We start from the raw sequence: 20,273 nt of genomic DNA on the forward strand, positions 1-20,273 counted from the left end.
TGAGAGGAAAAAGGCACACCATCATTTTGGGTGAGACCCTTCATCAGAATTGAGCTGATGTTGGCGAGTCTCCACCTGGAACTTTGATCTGCTTTCTGTCTTCATTTGCTAAGAACCTGCTCCCAGGATCTTTCTTCATCTCTAATAGAAATGTCAATCCCATTTCTAGGCTCCCCCAGAACTGTGTCTGATGTTGATTTAGAATGTGGTCCAGGTTCATTGTGTGAAAATGGATCCATACCTGAGATTCAATCCCATCGGATTTTTTATCCAAACCGTTGCATCAATAAAAAAGCGAAAAACATCTGGAAAAAGTGCAAACAGAGAAAAACAAAACGGAAGGAAAGCATATGTCGTCCATCTGTCAGCAAATCTGGGCTTTATATAAAAGAAGCAGCGTGAATCATCTCACTCATAGCAGCTCGAATTCAGCAAGCTTTCCTCCATTGGCAACATTTCAGGGTAGGAACCCTTCTTAGTGCACTCGCTGTAGGGGTGATACCAGCAGCCTGTATCGGACTGCAGTGTATCTGAGATGCGTCTCATCCCATTTTGGCCTCAATGTAAAATGCGTAGCATCCTATTGAGAAAACTAGACAGCTACACTATAGCCTGTCAGCACAGCAGAATTGAAGCTAGCAACTGATAGATCCCTGAGTCGGCTGCAGAGCTGTTGCAGGCCTCTAAAAGATTGATCCTAATACCATCACAGGAGGAGAAACTGTTACACTCCCGTCCATAGTGAAACCCTATCAATCCTCTTTGTTGCCCAGAGCTCCTAGCACTGCGACCTTTAACGGTTAATTCTCTACATAGCTTGTTGATGTGTGTGCTTCACCTTTAAAGAGAAAACACACAACTTTCCTGATGGTTCAGTGAACCTATCCACTGAGTAATGGAGTCATATGGACCACAATGGTCCCTGTTTCCAGCAGGAAGCCAATGCCTTCAAGAGAGGAGAAAAGGGAGGACACAATATGCACACACACCTTATACTGGGGGTCATTTTGACTTTGTGCAAGGGGGGAAACTCATTTTCCACCTATCCCCATTCTTATTTCAATCAAAGTCAACAAAATGGGAAACAGGCTGCAGACTCACTGCTGTGCAATATCAGAATGGCCTGAGCTGTGGTATATATGCTGGCCAGCTGCTAGCAAAATACAAGCACCTCAAAGCGGAACCATCGAATTACTGAAAGCTGCATCTAACTCCCAAGTGCACAACCTCTGTGTGTTGCTTAATAACACGCACACAGCTCAGGGTTCCTTTCCCATTCTACTAATGGTGGGAGCAATGATTTATTTAATCATGGTGGAGGCAAAAACTGTAAGATGCCAACTTCTGCTTCGCTTTTCTAGGCAGTCCTATTTTTTCATCCAGTTTTTCTTCCCTTTTCTGTCCTTTATGCCTGAAGGCATTGGTTTGTTACTGGAGTACAATACAACAGGTACCAGCAGTTACCTTTCCTTATGTGTGAGCCTGGACCATCTAACTTTGAGACGTCACAGTCAAATCCCATGAAAACCTTAGCCAATGTCCCCAAGTCAAATTACACAGAATTTACAGCACAGAAACGGGTCATTCAGCCAGTGTTTTGGCTCCCTGGCAGCCTCCTCACACCCGACTTTATCTCACCCATGTCTTATCAGAAATGGCCCAAAGCTCTTCACGTACAACAGATCTGTTTTTGCCGCCGTTGTTTGAAGGAAGGGCATTTGCTGAGGAAACTACAAGGAGAAACAGAGCCTTGGAGTTTAATGTCTCATCTGAGGGGCGCTGGTAAGCATACATTTTCGACCGGAAGTCAGCAGCTAGCGATCAGGAGCTGGGAACTCGGCTGCAGTCAAAACGCCACAACTCGCTCAGCACAGATCAGTGGCTTCAGCCCTACACCCGGGCAATGTTTAGGTCCAGCAATCCATTGCGGGACAGTGCGCGAGGGAACCTCTGCAGTTCACCAGTAGTAAAGAACGTCTTACACTGGCAACTGAGCCAGGAGGCCTCATACTTAAAAAGCGGGAAGTGCTTCAACAAACATTATAAGTTACAAAAACAAATGTAAAGTTCACATTGAAAATATAAAAATAAAGGACTTGCCCTCCCAAATTGTTCCCTGATATTTTGCCATTTTTTTTTTCCAGGCTATTTTTTTTTTATGATTTCCTTCATACACAGTGACCGGGGCAGATTTTCACAGCCCCACTCAAGTTTTTTTTTTAAATCAAAAATTTGACCTATAAATACTTGTTTTCAATTCTTTTCATATTAATTTTTTATGCCTGCTTGGAATGATCTTCCTGTAAGTTCTCCGCTCTGAGACGTTTCTCTTCACCTTCACCACTGGTGCCTGTTCCAGGTTGAGGGAAGGGCTGGAATGAGATTTCTTTAAAGTGCTTTCTTTCCCTTCCATGGCGCCATACAGGTGAACCTCCAGTTTATCTAGGTCATCGGTAGCTTCATTCAGCTTAACTTTTAACAGGTTCACATAAGTTTCAATTCGACATTTCTGTGAACAGTAAAAGATAAAGTAAAAATGAGAAGCCCTGGCAGAAAGGCTCCAGGCTCATGGTGCAACATACCACCCACGTTGCTAAAAAAGTAGGACAGGAGATGAGATGAATCAAGACAGCCGATCAATTTAAACCCCTCTTGATTATGAAGGAAAAAGGACATGCTTTCTCTCACCCATTACGCCTCCCATTTCTCCAACACCAGACGTTCCCTTACCCTGTACATCTCCCACTTCACTAACAAAGACTTCCACCAGCCCCTTACATTTTCCACTCAGGCATCTCTTCACTCTTACATTTTCCAATTGCTCCAGCCCTCTTCATGTAACACCAGGTTCTTCCTCAATGTTATTTCCCTCTGTTTCACCACTGCTGGCTGTTTGTTCAGGTACTATGCCGCTGCTGGAACCCTTAGCCAGTTTCCCCTAACTAAGCCACATCCCTGCTTTCAAAACACACCTCAAAACCTCCCTCTTCCGTGGTCCCTTCAGTTCCCCATCTCTAACCCTCTGGCCTTTCCCCATGCTCAGTGTGAAACACACTCGTACGTTTCCCTGAACATGTGGCGTTCACTATGAACGCAAGTTCCTGTTATTCCTTGGAAGCAAAGGAATAGTAACACTTTACCAGCATGGCTGTCCTACATGCAGTGAGTGCCAACACAAGTCAACGTAAATGTCTGATGTGCATACAATTACATACAAGTCAGAGTTTACTAAAACAGAATCGGTATTACAATGGCGCAACAGCCCAAAGGTTCAGGAGGTGACTGAAGAGAGTAATATTCAAAAGTTGACTTTCCCCACAGGCCTGCATAAACTTTCAGAATGAATGCAACTCATGCGGTCTTGTTCATTATTCAGTAACCATTATTCCTATTTGAGTACCAAATTTATTTATGCAGTTCCTTCAGAAAGTGGACTCGTGTTTCTGCATTTCTAGCCAATTAGTAGTAAACTGCTTTAAAAAAGATAATTAAATTACATGAACTGGTTGGTACCACAATCGTCCTCCATTCCTGAGTCCGTCTGGCACCCCTCTTTCTATTGGCTGTTAAGAAAGCCACATGAAATGAGTTTGACAACCTGGATCTTTCAGGTGCTAACATACAAATGCAACCTGTTCAAAAGAATGGATTATGCCTCCACTGTATTAATCGAGAGAGAAATTTCAAATAAAAGCACTTAGATTTTCTACACTGCTACCACAAGGTACAACTCAAGGTCGTAGTTTCTCCTGGGCTTTATAGTCTGCAACTGTGCAGTGATATGTGGAATGGGATGAGGTAGTATAGTGGCTATGTCACTGGACTACTAATGCAAAGATGTCAAGACATGAGCTTAAGTCCCACCACAGGAGCTAGGGAATTTAAGTTTAGTTAATTAAATAAATCTAGAATAAAAAGCTAATATTAGGAATTACTGAATTGTTGTAAAAACCCACCTTGTTGACTTCAGCAAAGGATGTAAGTTATAAAAACAAATTTAAAGTTCACATTGAAAATATAAAAATAATGGACCTGCCCTCCCGTATTGTTCCCTGATATTTTGCCAAATATTTTCCAGACCACCCAATCCAGTCTACACTCGACTCCACGCCCACAGAAATGTGGTTGACCCTTAACTGCCCTTTGAAATAGCCTAGCAAGCCACTCAGTTGTATCAAAATTGTGATAAAGGTGATTAGGGATGGGCAATAAATGCTGGCCTTGCCAGGGGTGCCCATGTCCCATGAATGAATAAAAAAAATCAGCAAAAGAGACACAACATTTACAGTCTTTCTCAATGAGACCACAAGAATGACAGTGGTGCTTTTCTGAAGTCAGGTAATATAAAAGGGAGTTTTATTCCTACATATGTTACCTGTACAGAAGATCTGGACAATGGTGCCAAAAGTGGACACTGTGCCCCAGCTTTAACACTGTCACCTTGAGGAGCACAAAATTCAGTAAATAAAAACCCAAAACTCAGATTTTAAAGTCTTACCTCATATTCAAAGTATTCCTGCTTCACTTTGTATTCCTCAAACTCCTTTGCTTTCCCTTTCTTTTCCGGAAAGTTCATTTGAAGGTCATCAAGGTCATCCAGTATTGTTTGCAACATTGAATCATGGGATTCAAGCTGGTCCTCCTGAAACAAAACAAAAGGTTTATTATAAAGGTGGGTCTTTTTATTTTATTTGTTCCTGGAATATAGGTATCGTTGGCAAGGCCAGCATTTACTGCCCATCCCAATGGGCAGCCCGTGATTGGTGTCTTGGGTTTATTCAAGCCCATCTGAAGCAATCTTATTTCGAACGATTGAGAAGGAGGCCATTCAGTTGTGCTAGAATCTAAGGCAATCCCAAAATAAAACTTCACTTTCTGCTTCAAGCTCAGTGAAAATCAAGAACAATGTTATGCTCGAACTTGCCCTGATCATAAGATGTAGGAGCAGAAGTAGGCCATTCAGCCCATCGAGTCTGCTCCGCCATTCAATGAAGTCATGGCTGATCTGATCATCCGCAACTCCATTTTCCTGTCTTTTACCCATAACCCTTGATTCTGTTAAATTAATTCATGGGATGCGGGCTTCGCTGGCTGGGCCAGCATTTATTGCCCATCACTAGTTGCCCCTTGAGAAGGTGGTGGTGAGCTGCCTTCTTGAACCGCTGCAGTCCATGTGGTGTAGGTACACCCAGAGTGCTGTTAGGGAGGGAGTTCCAGGATTTTGACCAGCAAAAATGAAGGAACGGCGATATATTTCCAAGTCAGGATGGTGAGTGGCTTGGAGGGGAACTTCCAGGTGGTGGTGTTCCTATGTATCTGCTGCCCTTGTCATTCAAGATGGTAGTGGCTGTGGTTCCTCTGGCTTGTTCACATTGGCTTTGTGTTAACTCATGTGTATAATTAATTCATATTACTGAAAATTACACTTTTGGAGTCCTTGTGCTCATTTGTAAAGCTTCACCCTTATGACAATTAGAACACTATATGTTTCAGAGAACACTTGGAAAGATTTCTGTCCTCTTGTGTGACCCTGATAAATGTGCTAAGTCTGTCGCCTTGTTAATGATGGATTTGGCAAACTAAGGATCGAGCTCCAGAAATGTCCAATCCTGTGTTATTCCATAAGGGGAAACTGTCTATTCCTTAGAAACTAGGGGGGGCGCGCGGTGGAGAGATGGGGGGGGGTGTGGGGAATGGGGCGGGGAGGTAAATTTCCTCAGGGATCCTCGTGCTCTGCCATCTTAACGTTGATGGAACTTCAGCAAAATAAAAGCAGCAGAAGAATCTGCTTCCAGTTTATAACTGCTCTATCCTTCTGCAAAATAGTGATTATATTGCCACCGCTCAAAAGGCAGAATCTTCCTGGAGACGGGTTTGGAGGCAGGACTGGGGAGCGAGTTTAGAGAATCTTAAGTTGGGGCAGCTCCCTGATATGCTCCCGTTTCCAAGAAACCTGACTGGAGACTGAAGAAGAGCCATACGGACTCGAAACGTTAACTCTGTTTCTCTCTCCACAGATGCTGTTAGAACTGTTGAGTTTTTCCAGCATTTTCTGCTTTTGTTTCAGATTTCCAGCATCCGCAGTATTTTGCTTCTATTCCATATGTGGTTCGGGTCCTCAATGAAGTACTTAAATGATGAAATTTATATGTAATTCAGTGCTGGTGGTGTATTGATTTGTAATTTTAATATAATCTTAATTCAACATTACTCTTCCTTTTAATATTGCGCCTGTGAGGTGATACACTTTGGAAGGAGTAATTTGACAAGGAAGTATTCATTGAACAGCATGACACTAGGAAGTTCTGAGGAACAAAGGGACCTTGGCATGTGTGTCTGTAGATCTCTGAAGGCGGAGGGGCATGTTAGTGGGGTGGTGAAAAAGGCATATGGGATACTTGCCTTTATCAATCGAGGCATAGATTACAAAAGTAGGGAGGTCATATTGGAGTTGTATAGAACCTTGGTGAGGCCACAGCTGGAGTACTGTGTGCAGTTCTGGTCGCCACATTATAGGAAGGATGTGATTGCACTGGAGGGGGTGCAGAGGAGATTCACCAGGATGTTGCCTGGGGTGAAACATTTAAGTTATGAAGAGAGGTTGGATAGACTAGGGTTGTTTTCGTTGGAGCAGAGAAGACTGAGGGGTGACCTGATCGCGGTGTACAAGATTATGAGGGGCATGGACAGGGTGGATAGGGAGCAGCTGTTCCCCTTAGTTGAAGGGTCAGTCACAAGGGGGCATAAGTTCAAGGTGAGGGGCAGGAGGTTTAGGGGAGATGTGAGGAAAAACTTTTTTTACCCAAAGGGTGGTGACGGTCTGGAATGCACTGCCTGGGAGGGTGGTGGAGGCGGGTTGCCTCACATCCTTTAAAAAGTACCTGGATGAGCACTTGGCAAGTCATAACATTCAAGGCTATGGGCCAAGTGCTGGTAAATGGGATTAGGTGGGTAGGTCAGGTGTTTCTCACCTGCAGACTTGATGGGCCGAAGGGCCTATTCTGCACTGTGATTCTGTGATTCTGCTACACCCGTGTTACCTGCTGAATCTATTTATCCGATTTTGTTACTCTCTGATTGTTACATGTTTGCACATTTATATATCAACTTTTTGATGAAAGTCACACTGCAATCCACAAGGACACAAATAATAGGAGCAGGAGTGGACCATGTGGCCCATCGAGCTTGCTGTGCCATTCGATATGATCATGACTGATCATTGGCTGCAACTCCATTTTCCCTGAGAGACTAGTTCCGCCTTCAGTCTGTGAATGTGTTTCTTGAACAAAACAGTATCATTTTTATTATTACGATTAAAGAAAGTTGGAAACAAAGATTGATGCACTACAGATCCAGAGAAGATAACAAAACTAGCGCTGAAAAATGGGATTAGAGTAGATAGGTGCTTGATAGCTGGCACAGCCACGATGGGCCGAAAGGCCTGTTTCTGTGCTGTATATCTCTAGTATGTGAGCCTCACAGAAAGGTAGAATGAGAGTGATGGAGAAAGTGGAAGATAAAGATATTGAAGGAAATGAGAAATTTTATAGAGTGGGAGACAGTTGTAGTCAAAGAGAGTCACTTTTTTGTGTTTTTGTGCAATGTTACTGATGAACCGCTTGTCACAGAATCTCTGTGGGGGCTTGGGTGTTGCCTGACTGCTACCATTTTGGATATGTCAAGCTGTTGATGTGGAGTTCCTGTTCTGGAAGGAGAGACAGTGGCAATTCGGTAATACAAAATTCTATCAAACGGTTCAGTGGACGCAGTGCTGTACCTGTGACTGTTTTGAGGTGGCAGACGGAAGGATGGGACGGCTAAACTTCCTCTTTGATCCAACAGCTGCTGGAAAGGGTGGTGAAGAAAACATAGCAGCCACTAGGTTGATCCGTGTGATCCAGGAGTTCATCTGATCAGCACTTCTAATGAATATCAGGAAAGAAGAATTATTGAACAACTTTGTATAGTTGAAGGCTGAACGTTTTGAACATTATTCTTACCGTGTTGATTAGTTTGGGAGGGACAGCTTCTAAGGGTGGGTCCTGTGAAGCATGGTGAAAATGCGAAATTCGTGTATGATTGTGCTTTTTTTATTCTTTCATGGGATACGGGCATTGCTGGCAGGGCCAAAATTTGTTCCCCATCCCTAATTGCCCTCGAGCTGTGTGTCTTGCTAAGCCTTTTCAGAGGGCAGTTAAGAATCAACCACATTGCTGTGAGTCTGGAGGCGCGTGTAGGCCAGACCGGGTAAGGATTTCCTTCCCTAAAAGACATTAGTGAACCAGATGGGATTTTTTTTACAACAGTCGGTGATGGTTGTCAGGGTCACCATTACTGAGACTAAGGCCTGAAATTTTGTAAAGATGGAGAGCCTCTCCATCCTTGTGAAAATGCCTCCGGAGGCCAAAATCCAGAAATCCCGTCCCTGAACATGGCCCCAACCATTTCCACAGGGGTGGGGGCGGGGGTTTGCAGGGAAATGGGGGCAGGTTCCAAATCGCACATTCATGGTTCACGGAGGCAGCTACCCATATAAAACAGCAGCTGGCTCCAGGCATGTCTGATTTTTGTGACCCAGGAGCGGGAAACACGTGTGCAGATTAGACCTGATAAGAGCAGGTCTAAACTTTGTGGAGTCCTTTGGAGAGGTCGGGTACCCTTTTCAATGTGGTCCCAGGACACCTTTGAGGGAGGCCAGGTGCCCTTTGGGATTGTTGAACACAGGCATGAATGTGCGTAAACATAGAAACTAGGAGCAGGAGTAGGCCATTCGGCATTTCGAGCCTGCTCCGCCATTCATTATGATCATGTCTGTTCATCCAACGCAATAGCCTGCTCCCGCTTTCTCCCCATACCCTTTGATCCCTTTTGCCCAAGAGCTATATCTAACTCCTTCTTGAAAACATACAATGTTTTGGTCTCAACTACTTTCTCTGGTAATGAATTCCACAGGCTCACCACTCTCTGGGTGAAGAAATTTCTCTTCATCTCAGTCCTAAATGGTCTACCCCATATCCTCAGACTGTGACCCCTGGTTCTGGACTCCCCCACCATCGGGAACATCCTTCCTGCATCTACCCCGTCTAGTCCTGTTAGAATTTTATAGGTTTCTATGAGATCTCCCCTCATTCTTCTGAACTCCAGCGAATATATTCCTAATCAACTCAATCTCTCCTCATATGTCAATTCCGCCATCCCAGGAATCAGTCTGGTAAACTTTCACTGCACTCCCTCTATAGCAAGTACATTCTTCCTCAGATAAGGAGACCAAAACTGCACACAATATTCCAGGTGTGGTCTCACCAAGGCCCTGTATAATTGCAGCAAGACATCCCTGCTCCTGTACTCGAATCCTCTGGCTATGAAGGCCAACATACCATTTGCCTTCTTTACTGCCTGCTGCACCTGCATTCTTACCTTCAGCGACTGGTGTACAAAGACACCCAGGTCTCGTTGCACATTCCCCTCTCTCAATTTATAGCCATTCAGATAATAATCTGCCTTCCTGTTTTTGCTACCAAAATGGATAACCTCACATTTATCCACATTATACTGCATCTGCCATGCATTTGCCCACTCACTCAGCTTGTCCAAATCACACTGAAGCATCTCTGCATCCTCCTCACAGCTCACCCTCCCACCCAGCTTTGTGTTTTCTGCAAATTTGGAGATATTACATTTAATTCCCTCATCTAAATCATTAATATATATTGTGATAGCTGGGGTCCCAGCACTGATCCCTGTGGTACCCCAGTAGTCACTGTCTGCCATTCGGAAAAAGACCCGTTTATTCCTAGTCTTTGTTTCCTGTCTGCCAACCAGTTATCTATCCATCTCAATACACTACCCCCAATCCCATGCGCTTTAATTTTACACGCCAATCTCTTATGTGGGGCTTTGCCGAAAGCCTTCTGAAAGTCCAAATAAACCACATCCACTGGCTCCCCCTCATCAACTCTACTAGTTATATCCTCGAAAAATTCCAGTAGATTTGTCAAGCACGATTTCCCTTTCGTAAATCCATGCTGACTCTGTCCGATTCTGCCACTGTTTTCCACGTGTTCAGCTATTAAATCTTTTATAATGGACTCTAGAATTTTCCCACTACCGATGTCAGGCTGACTGGTCTATAATTCCCTGTTTTCTCTCTGCCTCCCTTTTTAAATAGTGGGGTTACATTAGCTACCCTCCAATCTGTAGTAAAATGTGCATAAACTCATTGGAACTGTCAAGCTCATTGGAACTGTCAAGAGAGCTGTCAAAAGCAACTGTGAAGCTGTCAAGGCATTTAAAACTCCTGCCCTTTAAATATTTGAAATAAACTATGTGGAGTGTTAAAAGAAAAACATTGCTTTTCTATTTCACTCTGTCTGTTGACCTAAGCCTGAGGGGTATTATTACTGGATTAGTACTGCATGACTGATTTCACAACCTTCCATGATCACAGTGTAGTGTCTGCCATTTCAAGTTTGATTGATAGCTATAAGTGATTATGGACTCCTTAAAGTAGAACTATGAATTCCAATGTTTGTATTTATAAGAGATTAAGCACTTGAACAAACTGTTAGTTTTTATAAGGAATTATGTTGTTGAAGGAATGTAAATGTAGTATATGGGTTTTTTTTATGAATGAGGGAATTTAAAAAAAGATTAAATCTGCAATAGCCACTTAGAACTTTATTTCATTTAAACTCAACATGGGCTCTAAGGTTCGCCCATGGTGGATACTGGGTGAGTTGGCAAAGAGGATGTAAGGGCAAAGGTTGGTGGCTGGGGGCATAAGTTGGCAATAAGTTGACATAGGAGCTATAAAGAACCATAGGGATGGGTAGAGGGGCATGAGGTGGCATGCAGGGCATGAGGGGCCAGAGGTGGGTAAATGAGCATAGGTGTCATGGGTTGGCATAGAGAATGTGTGTGTGTGTTTGGGGGGCTGGGGGTGTTGGGGGGGGGGGTGGGGCTGTGAGGTGTGGTGGGTGAGGGCTGGAGGGCCCCCTTGGTGTTTTATTCTTTTTTGAATATCTTGAACAAATGCAGGTCCACCAAGGCAGGCCTTCCGCCCAGCCACTGCATCGTTTCTGGGGTCACTCTCCACGACTCACAGAAACCCTTCACAACCACCAACATCTCAAAGTGCTTTACTACCAATAAAGTACTTTTGACATGTAGTCACTGTTGGAATGTAGGAAACGTGGTGCACAGCAAGCTCCCACAAACAGCAATGTGATAATGACCAGGTGTTTGTGATGTTGGTTGAGGGACAAATATGAGCCTGGACATCAGGAAGGTCTCTCCTGCTCTTTTTTCCAATAGTGGCATAGGATCTTTTACATCCATGTGAGAGGGGAAAAGGCGGCTTGGTTTAATGGCTCATCCAAAATACAGCACCTCCAATAGTGGAGCATTCCCTCAGTGCTGCACCAGAGTGTCAGGCTTGACGTTTTTTGCTTAAGACCTGGAGTGGGACTTGAACCCACAACCCTCTGACTCAGGGGCAAGTGTGCTACCCACTGAGCCACAGATTGCCTCAAGTATACTCTTGAGTACCAACCAATGCTGGGTACTCTAGATCATAGAATTACCCACTTGTTAACACTGCAGTGCCCAAATAAATAAGTTGGGTTTAAGTCCTCATAAATATTCCATTTGGTCCTTTTGCAGTTCAAGGAGAACTAAGTCACCTTCCAGTTCAAACCAAAGAGCCCTACTCACCAAAGCAATGTCATTACCCCCACCTGAATCAGCACAAATATAAATACTGCATGTACTAGCCATAAAATCACATCTTAGCCTTGTTTCTCTCCTATCTCCGCTCATACCCTCTCCGAGCTCATCTTATTCACAAGACTGCTCACTCCACCCTATTCCCACTAACCTGCCGACCACCTAGATTCCCCTCCTGCCCCTCATGCTAATGGTTCTCTCTCTTCAGGTGTTGTCCCTCTCCTCTTCAAATCTGCGGTCGTACCCCTCTTAAGAAACCAACCCTTGACCCCTCTGCCCTTGCAAACAACGGCCCCATCTCCAACCTCCCTTATTTCTCCAAATTTCTTGAACACCTTGTCACCTCCCAAATATATGCCGATCTTTCCTGGAACTCCACGGCTGAATCCCTCCAATCAGGTTTCTGCCCCTGCCATAGTGCCAAAATGATTATTACCAAAGCCACAATTGACACCCTATGTGTCTGTGACAAAGGTAAGCTTTCCCTCCTCGTTCTTCTCAACCTGTCGGTAGCCACACAATCCTCTACCAAAGACTTTCTACTGTCAGCCAGCTGGGTAGAATTGCACTCGTCTAGTTCCATTCTTAACTATCTAATGGAAGCTAGAAAATCCACTTGCTTCTCTTCCTGCTCCCTTGCTGTTACGTCTAGTATCCCCCAAGGATTTATCCTTGCCCCTCCTATTTATTATCTACATGCTGCTGCTCAGTGAGGTCATCCAAAAGCAGTGTTAGCTTTCAAATTTACATTGACGATGCCCCGCTCAACCTGACCACCACCTCTCTCGACTCCTCCACTGTTGCTAAATTATCAGACTGCTTACCTGACATCTAGTATTGGAGGAACAGAAATTTCCTCCAATAAAACCTTGGGAAGATTGAAGCCACTGTCTTCAGTCTCCACCACAAACTTCATTCTCTAGCTACCAACTCCGTCCCTCTTCCCGGCAACGGTTTAAGGCCAAACCAGATTGTTTGCAACCTTGGGTGTCACATTTGATCGCGAAATAAGCTGGTGGCCTCATATCACGCCACCGCTAAGACCACCTGCTTCCACTCCGTAACATCGACCAACTTCTTTTAACATTCATTCATGGGGTGTGGGCTTCACTGGCTGGGCCAGCATTTATTGCCCATCCCTAGTTACCCTTGAGAAGGTGGTGGTGAGCTGCCTTCTTGAACCGCTGCAGTCCCTGTGGTGTAGGTACACCCACAGTGATGTTAGGGAGAGAGTTCCAGGATTTTGACCCAGTGACAGTGAAGGAACAGGGATATATTTCCAAGTCAGGATGGTGAGTGACTTGGAGGGGAACTTCCAGGTGATGGTGTTCCCATCTATCTGCTGCCCTTGTCCTTCTAAGCGGTAGTGGTCGTGGGTTTGGAAGGTGCTGTCTAAGGAGACCTGGTGAATTCCTGCAGTGCATCTTGTAGATGGTACACACTGCTGCTACTGTGTGTCAGTGGTGGAGGGAGCAAATGTTTGTGGATGGGGTGCCAATCAAGTGGGCTGCTTTATCAAGCTTCTTGAGTGTTGTGGGAGCTGCATTCACCTAGGGGAGTATTCCATCACACTCCTGACTTGTGCCATGCAGCTGGTGGACAGGCTTTGGGGAGTCAGGAGGTGAGTTATTTGTCGCAGGATTCCCAGCCTCTGATCTGCTCTTGTGGCCACTGTATTTATATTCACCCCTGATCTCAGCTCATCTGCTGCTGAAATCCTCATCTGTGCCTTTGTTACCTTTAGACTTGACTATTCTAATGTACTCCTGGCCTGTCGTTCACATTCTACCCTCTATAAACCTTAGCTCAATCCAAGCTCTGGAGCCCGTGCCTTAACTCACACCAAGTCCCATTCCTCTGCCACTCTTGTACTCCTGCGCTACATTGGCTCCCAGTCAAGCAATATTCTCGTCCTTGTTTTCAAATCCCACCATGACCTCACCGCTCCCTATCCGTGTAATCTCCTCTATCCCATAATCCTCGAGATCTCTGTGCTCACCTAATTCTGGCCTCTTGAACAAATCTGATTTTAATCACTTCACCATTGGTGGTGTGCCTTCAGCTGCTTAGGCCCCAAGCTCTAGGCTTCCCTCCCTGCACCTCTCCACCTCTACCTTGCTTTCCTCCTCTAAGAAACTCCTTAAAACCTACACTTTGAGCAAGCTTTTGGCCACCTTCCCTAATATTGCCATACTTAGCTCAGTACCTAATTATATCTCAACAATCTCCTGTGATGTGCCTTGGGATGTTTTATTATGGTAAGTGCGTTATATAAATACAACTTGTAGGTAGGTGCTGATGTTCTGGAGGAATGACAGGATGAAGTACGGAGAACTGATGGATCCGCTAGCCAGCACAGAATACTGACTTCCCTACTGGAGCTATCGAGGAATTATAGCCCACAGTGGGCTTTCTATACAAAAGAGCAGCAATGGAAGCATTGCAGTAAGGAGTCAATTACCATCACAGCAGTGGAAGGTAGTTTAGTTGGTGAGAAGCTCCAACACCCAGGTCTGTTTTGCGGTCTTCCATTTGACTGAAATAATGGAGCAGTTGTCTGCAGTGCAGTTTGGCACTCACATACTGTGACAACAGCCAGGTAGCCATATTGGAGTTCATTTCTACAGTAACCAAGGCAGTAGTGCGGTTCCGGCTAATTTAACCTGCACTGCTCTTTTAATCCCACATCCGAGTTCCCATTATACTTACTGAGCCTGGAATAGGAAGATGCGCCAATCAGCAGTCTTCAGGCGGAAAACGTGAGGCCGTTTGTTATATTCAGCGGCTTTAGTAGCCAGGGAGTGGTGGATGCTGATCGCCTCCTCAGCTGACTGCTTGGTCAGCTTATATTCATCCTGCAGATACCAAAGAGAAAAACGCACTTCATTGTTTCTGAGCTGACAGTGTCTGGCAGTTTGCCGTATCTGATGATATGACAGTCCTTCCAGTGAGAGGGGGCACTGCTGGAAGGCAAGTCAGGAGCGCTCTTACCACAGGACCACAACTAGATTGCATCTTCAGGTTTGATCGACTCATCCCAAGGGCACATATGCAAGTGTAGTAGCATGGGGAAGATGCTGTTTTTCAGCTGAGCCTTTAGAAGGAGACCCTGACTCTCCCTCGATTCGCTCTATAGCCTTCCTTGAGCCAGTTGTCATCCCTGGGTAAACATTTTAAAAGAGACCGCCAAGTCCTTACCTCCCTTGGTGGCCCAACTCAATCATGGAGGTTAAACCAGTTAACATCTCTGGAACAGTGCACTGCAGTTAAATGCATTTTATAGAGTGATGTTTGGTGTCTCTATTTTTGACAATCCCACCATGACAGGCCCACTTAAAACTTTCCAGGGGCACCATGATCAACAGTGCAAGGAGATCCGCTCATAATTTAGCACAGGCATTCAAAGGGTTCCAACGAATGAAGCTTCGACCATGTGAAAGGGCACGTGAAGCAGCCTAACCACATCATGTTGCGGAGTAAAAATACTGAAAACCAGGACAGATCTGTATCTCATTCCCATGGTCCAACACTACATGAGGAGCTTTGTGGAATCAGACCCGTTAAAAAGCTTCAGGATTAGAATGTCATTTTTTTGTTCAATGTTTTGTATAATACAGGATGAGATCTCATTCTTTGTGACTTTATTCAGTGCCCCATTTGATCCGGGCCCCATAATAGGCACTAGATGGTGCTAACAGAATGCTACAGTGCTAAGCATGCTCTACTTCAATCCTGTTGCAAATATTCAGCTTGGATCAGTACACACCACGGAGACTTGCAATGTTTACCAGGCTGATTCCTGGGATGGCAGGACTGACATACGAGGAGAGATTGAGTCGATTAGGATTATATTCACTGGAGTTCAGAAGAATGAGGGGGGATCTCATAGAAACCAATAAAATTCTAACAGGACTAGACAGGGTAGATGCAGGAAGGATATTCCCGATGGTGGGGGGAGTCCAGAACCAGGGGTCTGAGGATATGGGTTAGACCATTTAGGACTGAGATGAGGAGAAATTTCTTCACCCAGAGAGTAGTGAGTCTGTGGAATTCGTTACCACAGAAAGTAGTTGAGGCCAAAACATTGTATGTTTTCAAGAAAGAGTTAGATATAGTTCTTGGGGCGAAAGGGATCAACGGGTATGGGGAGAAAGCAGGAACAGGCTATTGAGTTGGATGATCAGCCATGATCAAATGAATGGTGGAGCAGGCTCGAAGGGCCGAATGGCCTACTCCTGCTCCTAGTTTCTATGTTTCTTTGTTTTTATGTTTAAAGTGTTGAACTCCTGATCAGAGGTTTGGGAGGTGAGTTTTTGTTTTTAACCTGGAGCAGGTTTCAGGCTAGTGAGCAAAATACCCTGGCTGGCCTGAGTTTCCGGTGCAGGCTATTTAAATGTCACTGGACTACTTTCAGCTAAGAACAGTCAGAAAAAACAGACGGAGAGCCACTGTTGCTGAAGATCAAGTGATCTCTGCTTTCTGCCCAGGGCTGGGGTGTTTGGAGAATCTCGCACAGGGGAAATAAACAAGGTGGGCGGGTGGGTAGGTGGATGACTGCGATTCCCCATTGCTCTGCTCCTGGCCCCTTAAAAGAAAGTTTTAAACTTGCTGACTATGAGGGTGGTGGAAGCACAAACAATAATTTCAAAAGGAAATCGGAGGTGGGCGCTTAAAAAGCAAATAAGCTTGCAGGGTTATGGAGGTAGAGTGGGGGAGTGGGGCTGACTGGGTTGCTCCATAGAAAGCTGGCCTGGACATGATGGACTGAATGGCCTCCTGTGTGGTAAATGATGCTATGACATGCGTCTGCTAAGTGGGGAGAGCAGTGGCGGCCTCTCTGCACCCAGGCCCGAGGTTAAAATTGCAACTAGTCCGATTGACATAATAGGGTCCCAAACTGTGTATATCTATGGACCGTCTGCTTCCTTTAAGCGGGTGCCTCATCCGGCCTCAAACCCTGCAGGCTAATATTAGAAATGGACAAACACTGACTCTGACCTTCTGGCTCACCGTTAATTGCCCACCTCCCTGGTTGGGCAAGGCTAAAGTTAACCCTTTGAGTTAAGTGATTGTACGGCACTGTTATGCTGTTGTATATCAACCTGCATTTATTTTGTTTTTAATTACATGGAATTACTTAAGAGTTTACAGCACAGAAAGAGGCGGTTCAGGCCAAGTGATCTATGCCAGTGTTTATGTTGCACAGGAGCCTCTGCCCCACCCTTCTTGATCTCACCCTATCAGCATATCCTATTTTCATTGAATGAACAGGAAAAAAGATTTGTTTTCTCAAATCAAGATACATTATGGAATGATTGATTACAAATTTACAGTACTTAAACGTACACACAATGAAGTCCTGACAAAGTTTTGTACATTTGAGGGACAGAACTCATGTCTCATTTTAAGAGCATTAGAAATAGGAACAGGAGTAGACCATTCGGCCCCTCAGGCCTGCTCTGCCATTCAATAAGATCATGGCTGATCTGCTGTGTTTTGAATTCTACACTTCCAACTACCCCCCAATAACCTTCGATTCCCTTGCCTAACAAGAATCTATCTACCTCCGCCTTAAAAATATTCAATGACCCCGCCTCCACTGCCTTCTGAGGCAGAGAGTTCCAAAGTCGCACAACCCTCAGAGAGAAAAAAATTCTCCTCATCTCTGTCCTAAAAGGGCGACCCCTAATTTTAAAACAGTGCCCCCTAGTTCTGGACTCACCCACAAGAGGAAACATCCTTTCGACATTCACCTTGTCAAGGTTGTTCAGGACCTTGTATATTTCAATCAAATCACCCCTCACTCTTCCAAACTCCAGTGGAAACAAGCCCAGTCTGTCCAACCTTTTCTCATAAGACAACCCACTCATTCCAGGTATCAATCCAGTAAACCTCCTCTGGACTGCCTCCAATGCATTTACATCCTTCCTTAAATAAGGAGACCAAAACTGCACACAATATTCCAGGTGCGGTCTCACCAATGCCCTGTATAACTGAAGCATAACATCCTTACTTTTATGTTCAATTCCTCTTGTAATAAAGGATAGCATTCCATTAGCTGCCTTAATTACTTGCTGTACCTGCATGCTAACTTTTTGTGACTCATGTACTAGAACACCTAGATCCCTCTGCACCTCAGAATTATGCAGCTGTTCTCCATTTAAATAATACTCCGCTTTTTTGTTCTTCCTGCCAAAGTGAACAACTTTACATTTTCCCCACATTAAACTCCATTTGCCAGATCTTTGCCCACTCACTCAACCTGTCTCTATCCGTCTGCAACCTCCTCATGTCCTCTTCACAACATACTTTCCTCCCTAATTTTGTGTTATCTTGATCTTTATTTCTCTTTCCTGCTCTCACAGTCCTTTCCCTCACACGAGCTCTGGAGCCGAGACAAGGGCAGATCGTCACAGGAGCGGTCCAGCTCTCAGTACGAGGCAACCAGTGAGGACTGGAGCCGAAGCTTAATCAGGAGGGACGAAATTGGGCCTACTTTCTGGATGCTCCAGGTGTCCTTCACTTCCCAACATGGCAATTGCAGTTTAAACGTCTGACGCCATCTTGGTAAAGGGGTTTAATGGCTTAATGGCTGCTGGAAGTATGCAGACTGCCAGATCACAGCATCAATCAGTATGCAATGGGCCAGGCAACGCCCACTCTTAACCCCATACAGCTTAACATACAGTAAGCAGCACCTTACCTGGACTAAATAAAATATTAGCCACTTACCAGTTGCTGGTTGATTTCTTTTGGTTTTTGCTGCACTTGGACACATTTTTAGTGCCTCCGGTAGGCTTTTCAAGTTTGCACAAGTCTACAGGGAGTGCTGTGGCAGGTGCCAACACCCTTTTTTTGGTCAATTTACAAGGCTTTTACATGAATCAACTGCCCCCAAACACAAGTTGTTAACCCTGAGAAGTGTGAGGTGATACACTTTGGAAGGAGTAATTTGACAAGGAAGTATTCAATGAACAGCATGGCACTAGGAAGTTCTGAGGCACAAAGGGACCTTGGCGTGTGTGTCCATAGATCTCTGAAGGCAGAGGGGCATGTTTATGGGGTGGTGAAAAATGCATATGGGACACTTGCCTTTATCAATCGAGGCACAGGTTACAAAAGTAGGGAGGTCATGTTGGAGTTGTATAGAACCTTGGTGAGGCCACAGCTGGAGTACTGTGTGCAGTTCTGGTCGCCACATTATAGGAATGATGTGATTGCACTGGAGGGGGTGCAGAGGAGATTCACCAGGATGTTGCCTGGGATGAAACATTTAAGTTATGAAGAGAGGTTGGATAGACTTGGGTTGTTTTCGTTGGAGCAGAGAAGACTGAGGGATGACCTGATTGAGGGGTACAAGATTATGAGGGGCATGGACAGGGTGGATAGGGAGCAGCTGTTCCCCTTAGTCGAAGGGTCAGTCACGAGGGGACAGAAGTTCAAGGTGAGGGGCAGGAGGTTTAGGGGGGATGTGAGGAAAAACTTTTTTACCAAGATGACAGTCTGGAATGTGCTGCCTGGGAGGGTGGTGGAGGCGGGTTGCCTCACATCCTTTAAAAAGAACCTGGTTGAGCACTTGGCACGTCATAACATTCAAGACTATGGGCCAAGTGCTGGTAAATGGGATTAGGTAGGTAGGTCAGGTGTTTCTCACATGTCGGTGCAGACTCGATGGGCTGAAGGGCCTCTTCTGCACTGCGTGATTCTGTGATTCTAATGCCTTCACATCCTTCCTAATGTGTGGTGCCCAGAACTGTACGCAGTGCTCCAGTTGAGGCTGAACCAGTGTTTTATAAAGGATTATCAAAACTTCCTTGCTTTTGTGCTCTTATGTCCCTACTTCTAATGCCCTATATCCCATATGTTTTATCAACTTTCTCAACCTGCCCTACCACCTTCAGTGATTTGCACACATATACCCTAGGTCTTTCTGTTCCTGCCCCTTTGTAGAATTGTACCTTTTATTTTATACTGCCTCTCCTCGTTCTTCCTACTAAAGTTAATAATTTCACACCTCGCTGCATTAAATTATATCCACCATTTGTCCAGCCATCCCACAAGCCTGTCTAGGTCCACTTGACGTTTATCACTCTCCTCCTCACAGTTCACAATATTGGAGAGGAAGGGCTGTGCTGGAGAGACATTACCTTCGACAGATAGATGACTGTCCCCTTTAACACGGCATAGAAGGTCTTCCAGCTTCTCTTTCCCCATGGTGCTGCAAAACAAAGTAAGAATGAGGAATTTGACTATTTTTTTAGGCCCTTTTTTTGCCACTTTCTTTCCTAAGGTTGCGAACTCTCTGTGATTGTCCTGGAGTCTTCAAGAATTAAAGATTAATCTCCTGGGAGCTGCTCTGGGCAGCACAGCAGATAAATTTGAGATCCATTAAGAAAAGTGTACATTTTATTTTCATTATCTTTGACTACTTCTGTTCATAAAAAATGGTGATTGGGCAGGGAGCGTTTGGAGGCCAAGTGATAACATCTGCCCAACCAGGGTTGGCAACTGTACTCCTGCCTGAAATCTCCACTCCAAAGACCTTCTGA

At 44.9% G+C, this 20,273-nt stretch overlaps 1 protein-coding gene across 1 annotated transcript in view; it reads right to left on the minus strand.

The window, feature by feature from the left end:
* Positions 1–987: 987 nt before the first annotated feature.
* The window catches only part of LOC144694966 (PH and SEC7 domain-containing protein 4-like), an 81,813-nt gene continuing 62,527 nt past the window's right edge, over positions 988–20,273 (minus strand). The window contains exons 12-16 of the mRNA XM_078565786.1: positions 19,872–19,942; positions 14,434–14,579; positions 7,778–7,922; positions 4,499–4,642; positions 988–2,509 (exon numbers count right to left, since the gene is read on the minus strand). Coding sequence (XP_078421912.1) covers positions 2,264–2,509; positions 4,499–4,642; positions 7,778–7,922; positions 14,434–14,579; positions 19,872–19,942 — 752 coding nt within the window. The 3' untranslated portion in view covers positions 988–2,263. The remainder of the gene's footprint in view (positions 2,510–4,498; positions 4,643–7,777; positions 7,923–14,433; positions 14,580–19,871; positions 19,943–20,273) is intronic.

This window comes from Cetorhinus maximus, chromosome 20 (genome assembly GCF_964194155.1).
Source record: "Cetorhinus maximus chromosome 20, sCetMax3.hap1.1, whole genome shotgun sequence".
NCBI lineage: Eukaryota > Metazoa > Chordata > Chondrichthyes > Lamniformes > Cetorhinidae > Cetorhinus > Cetorhinus maximus.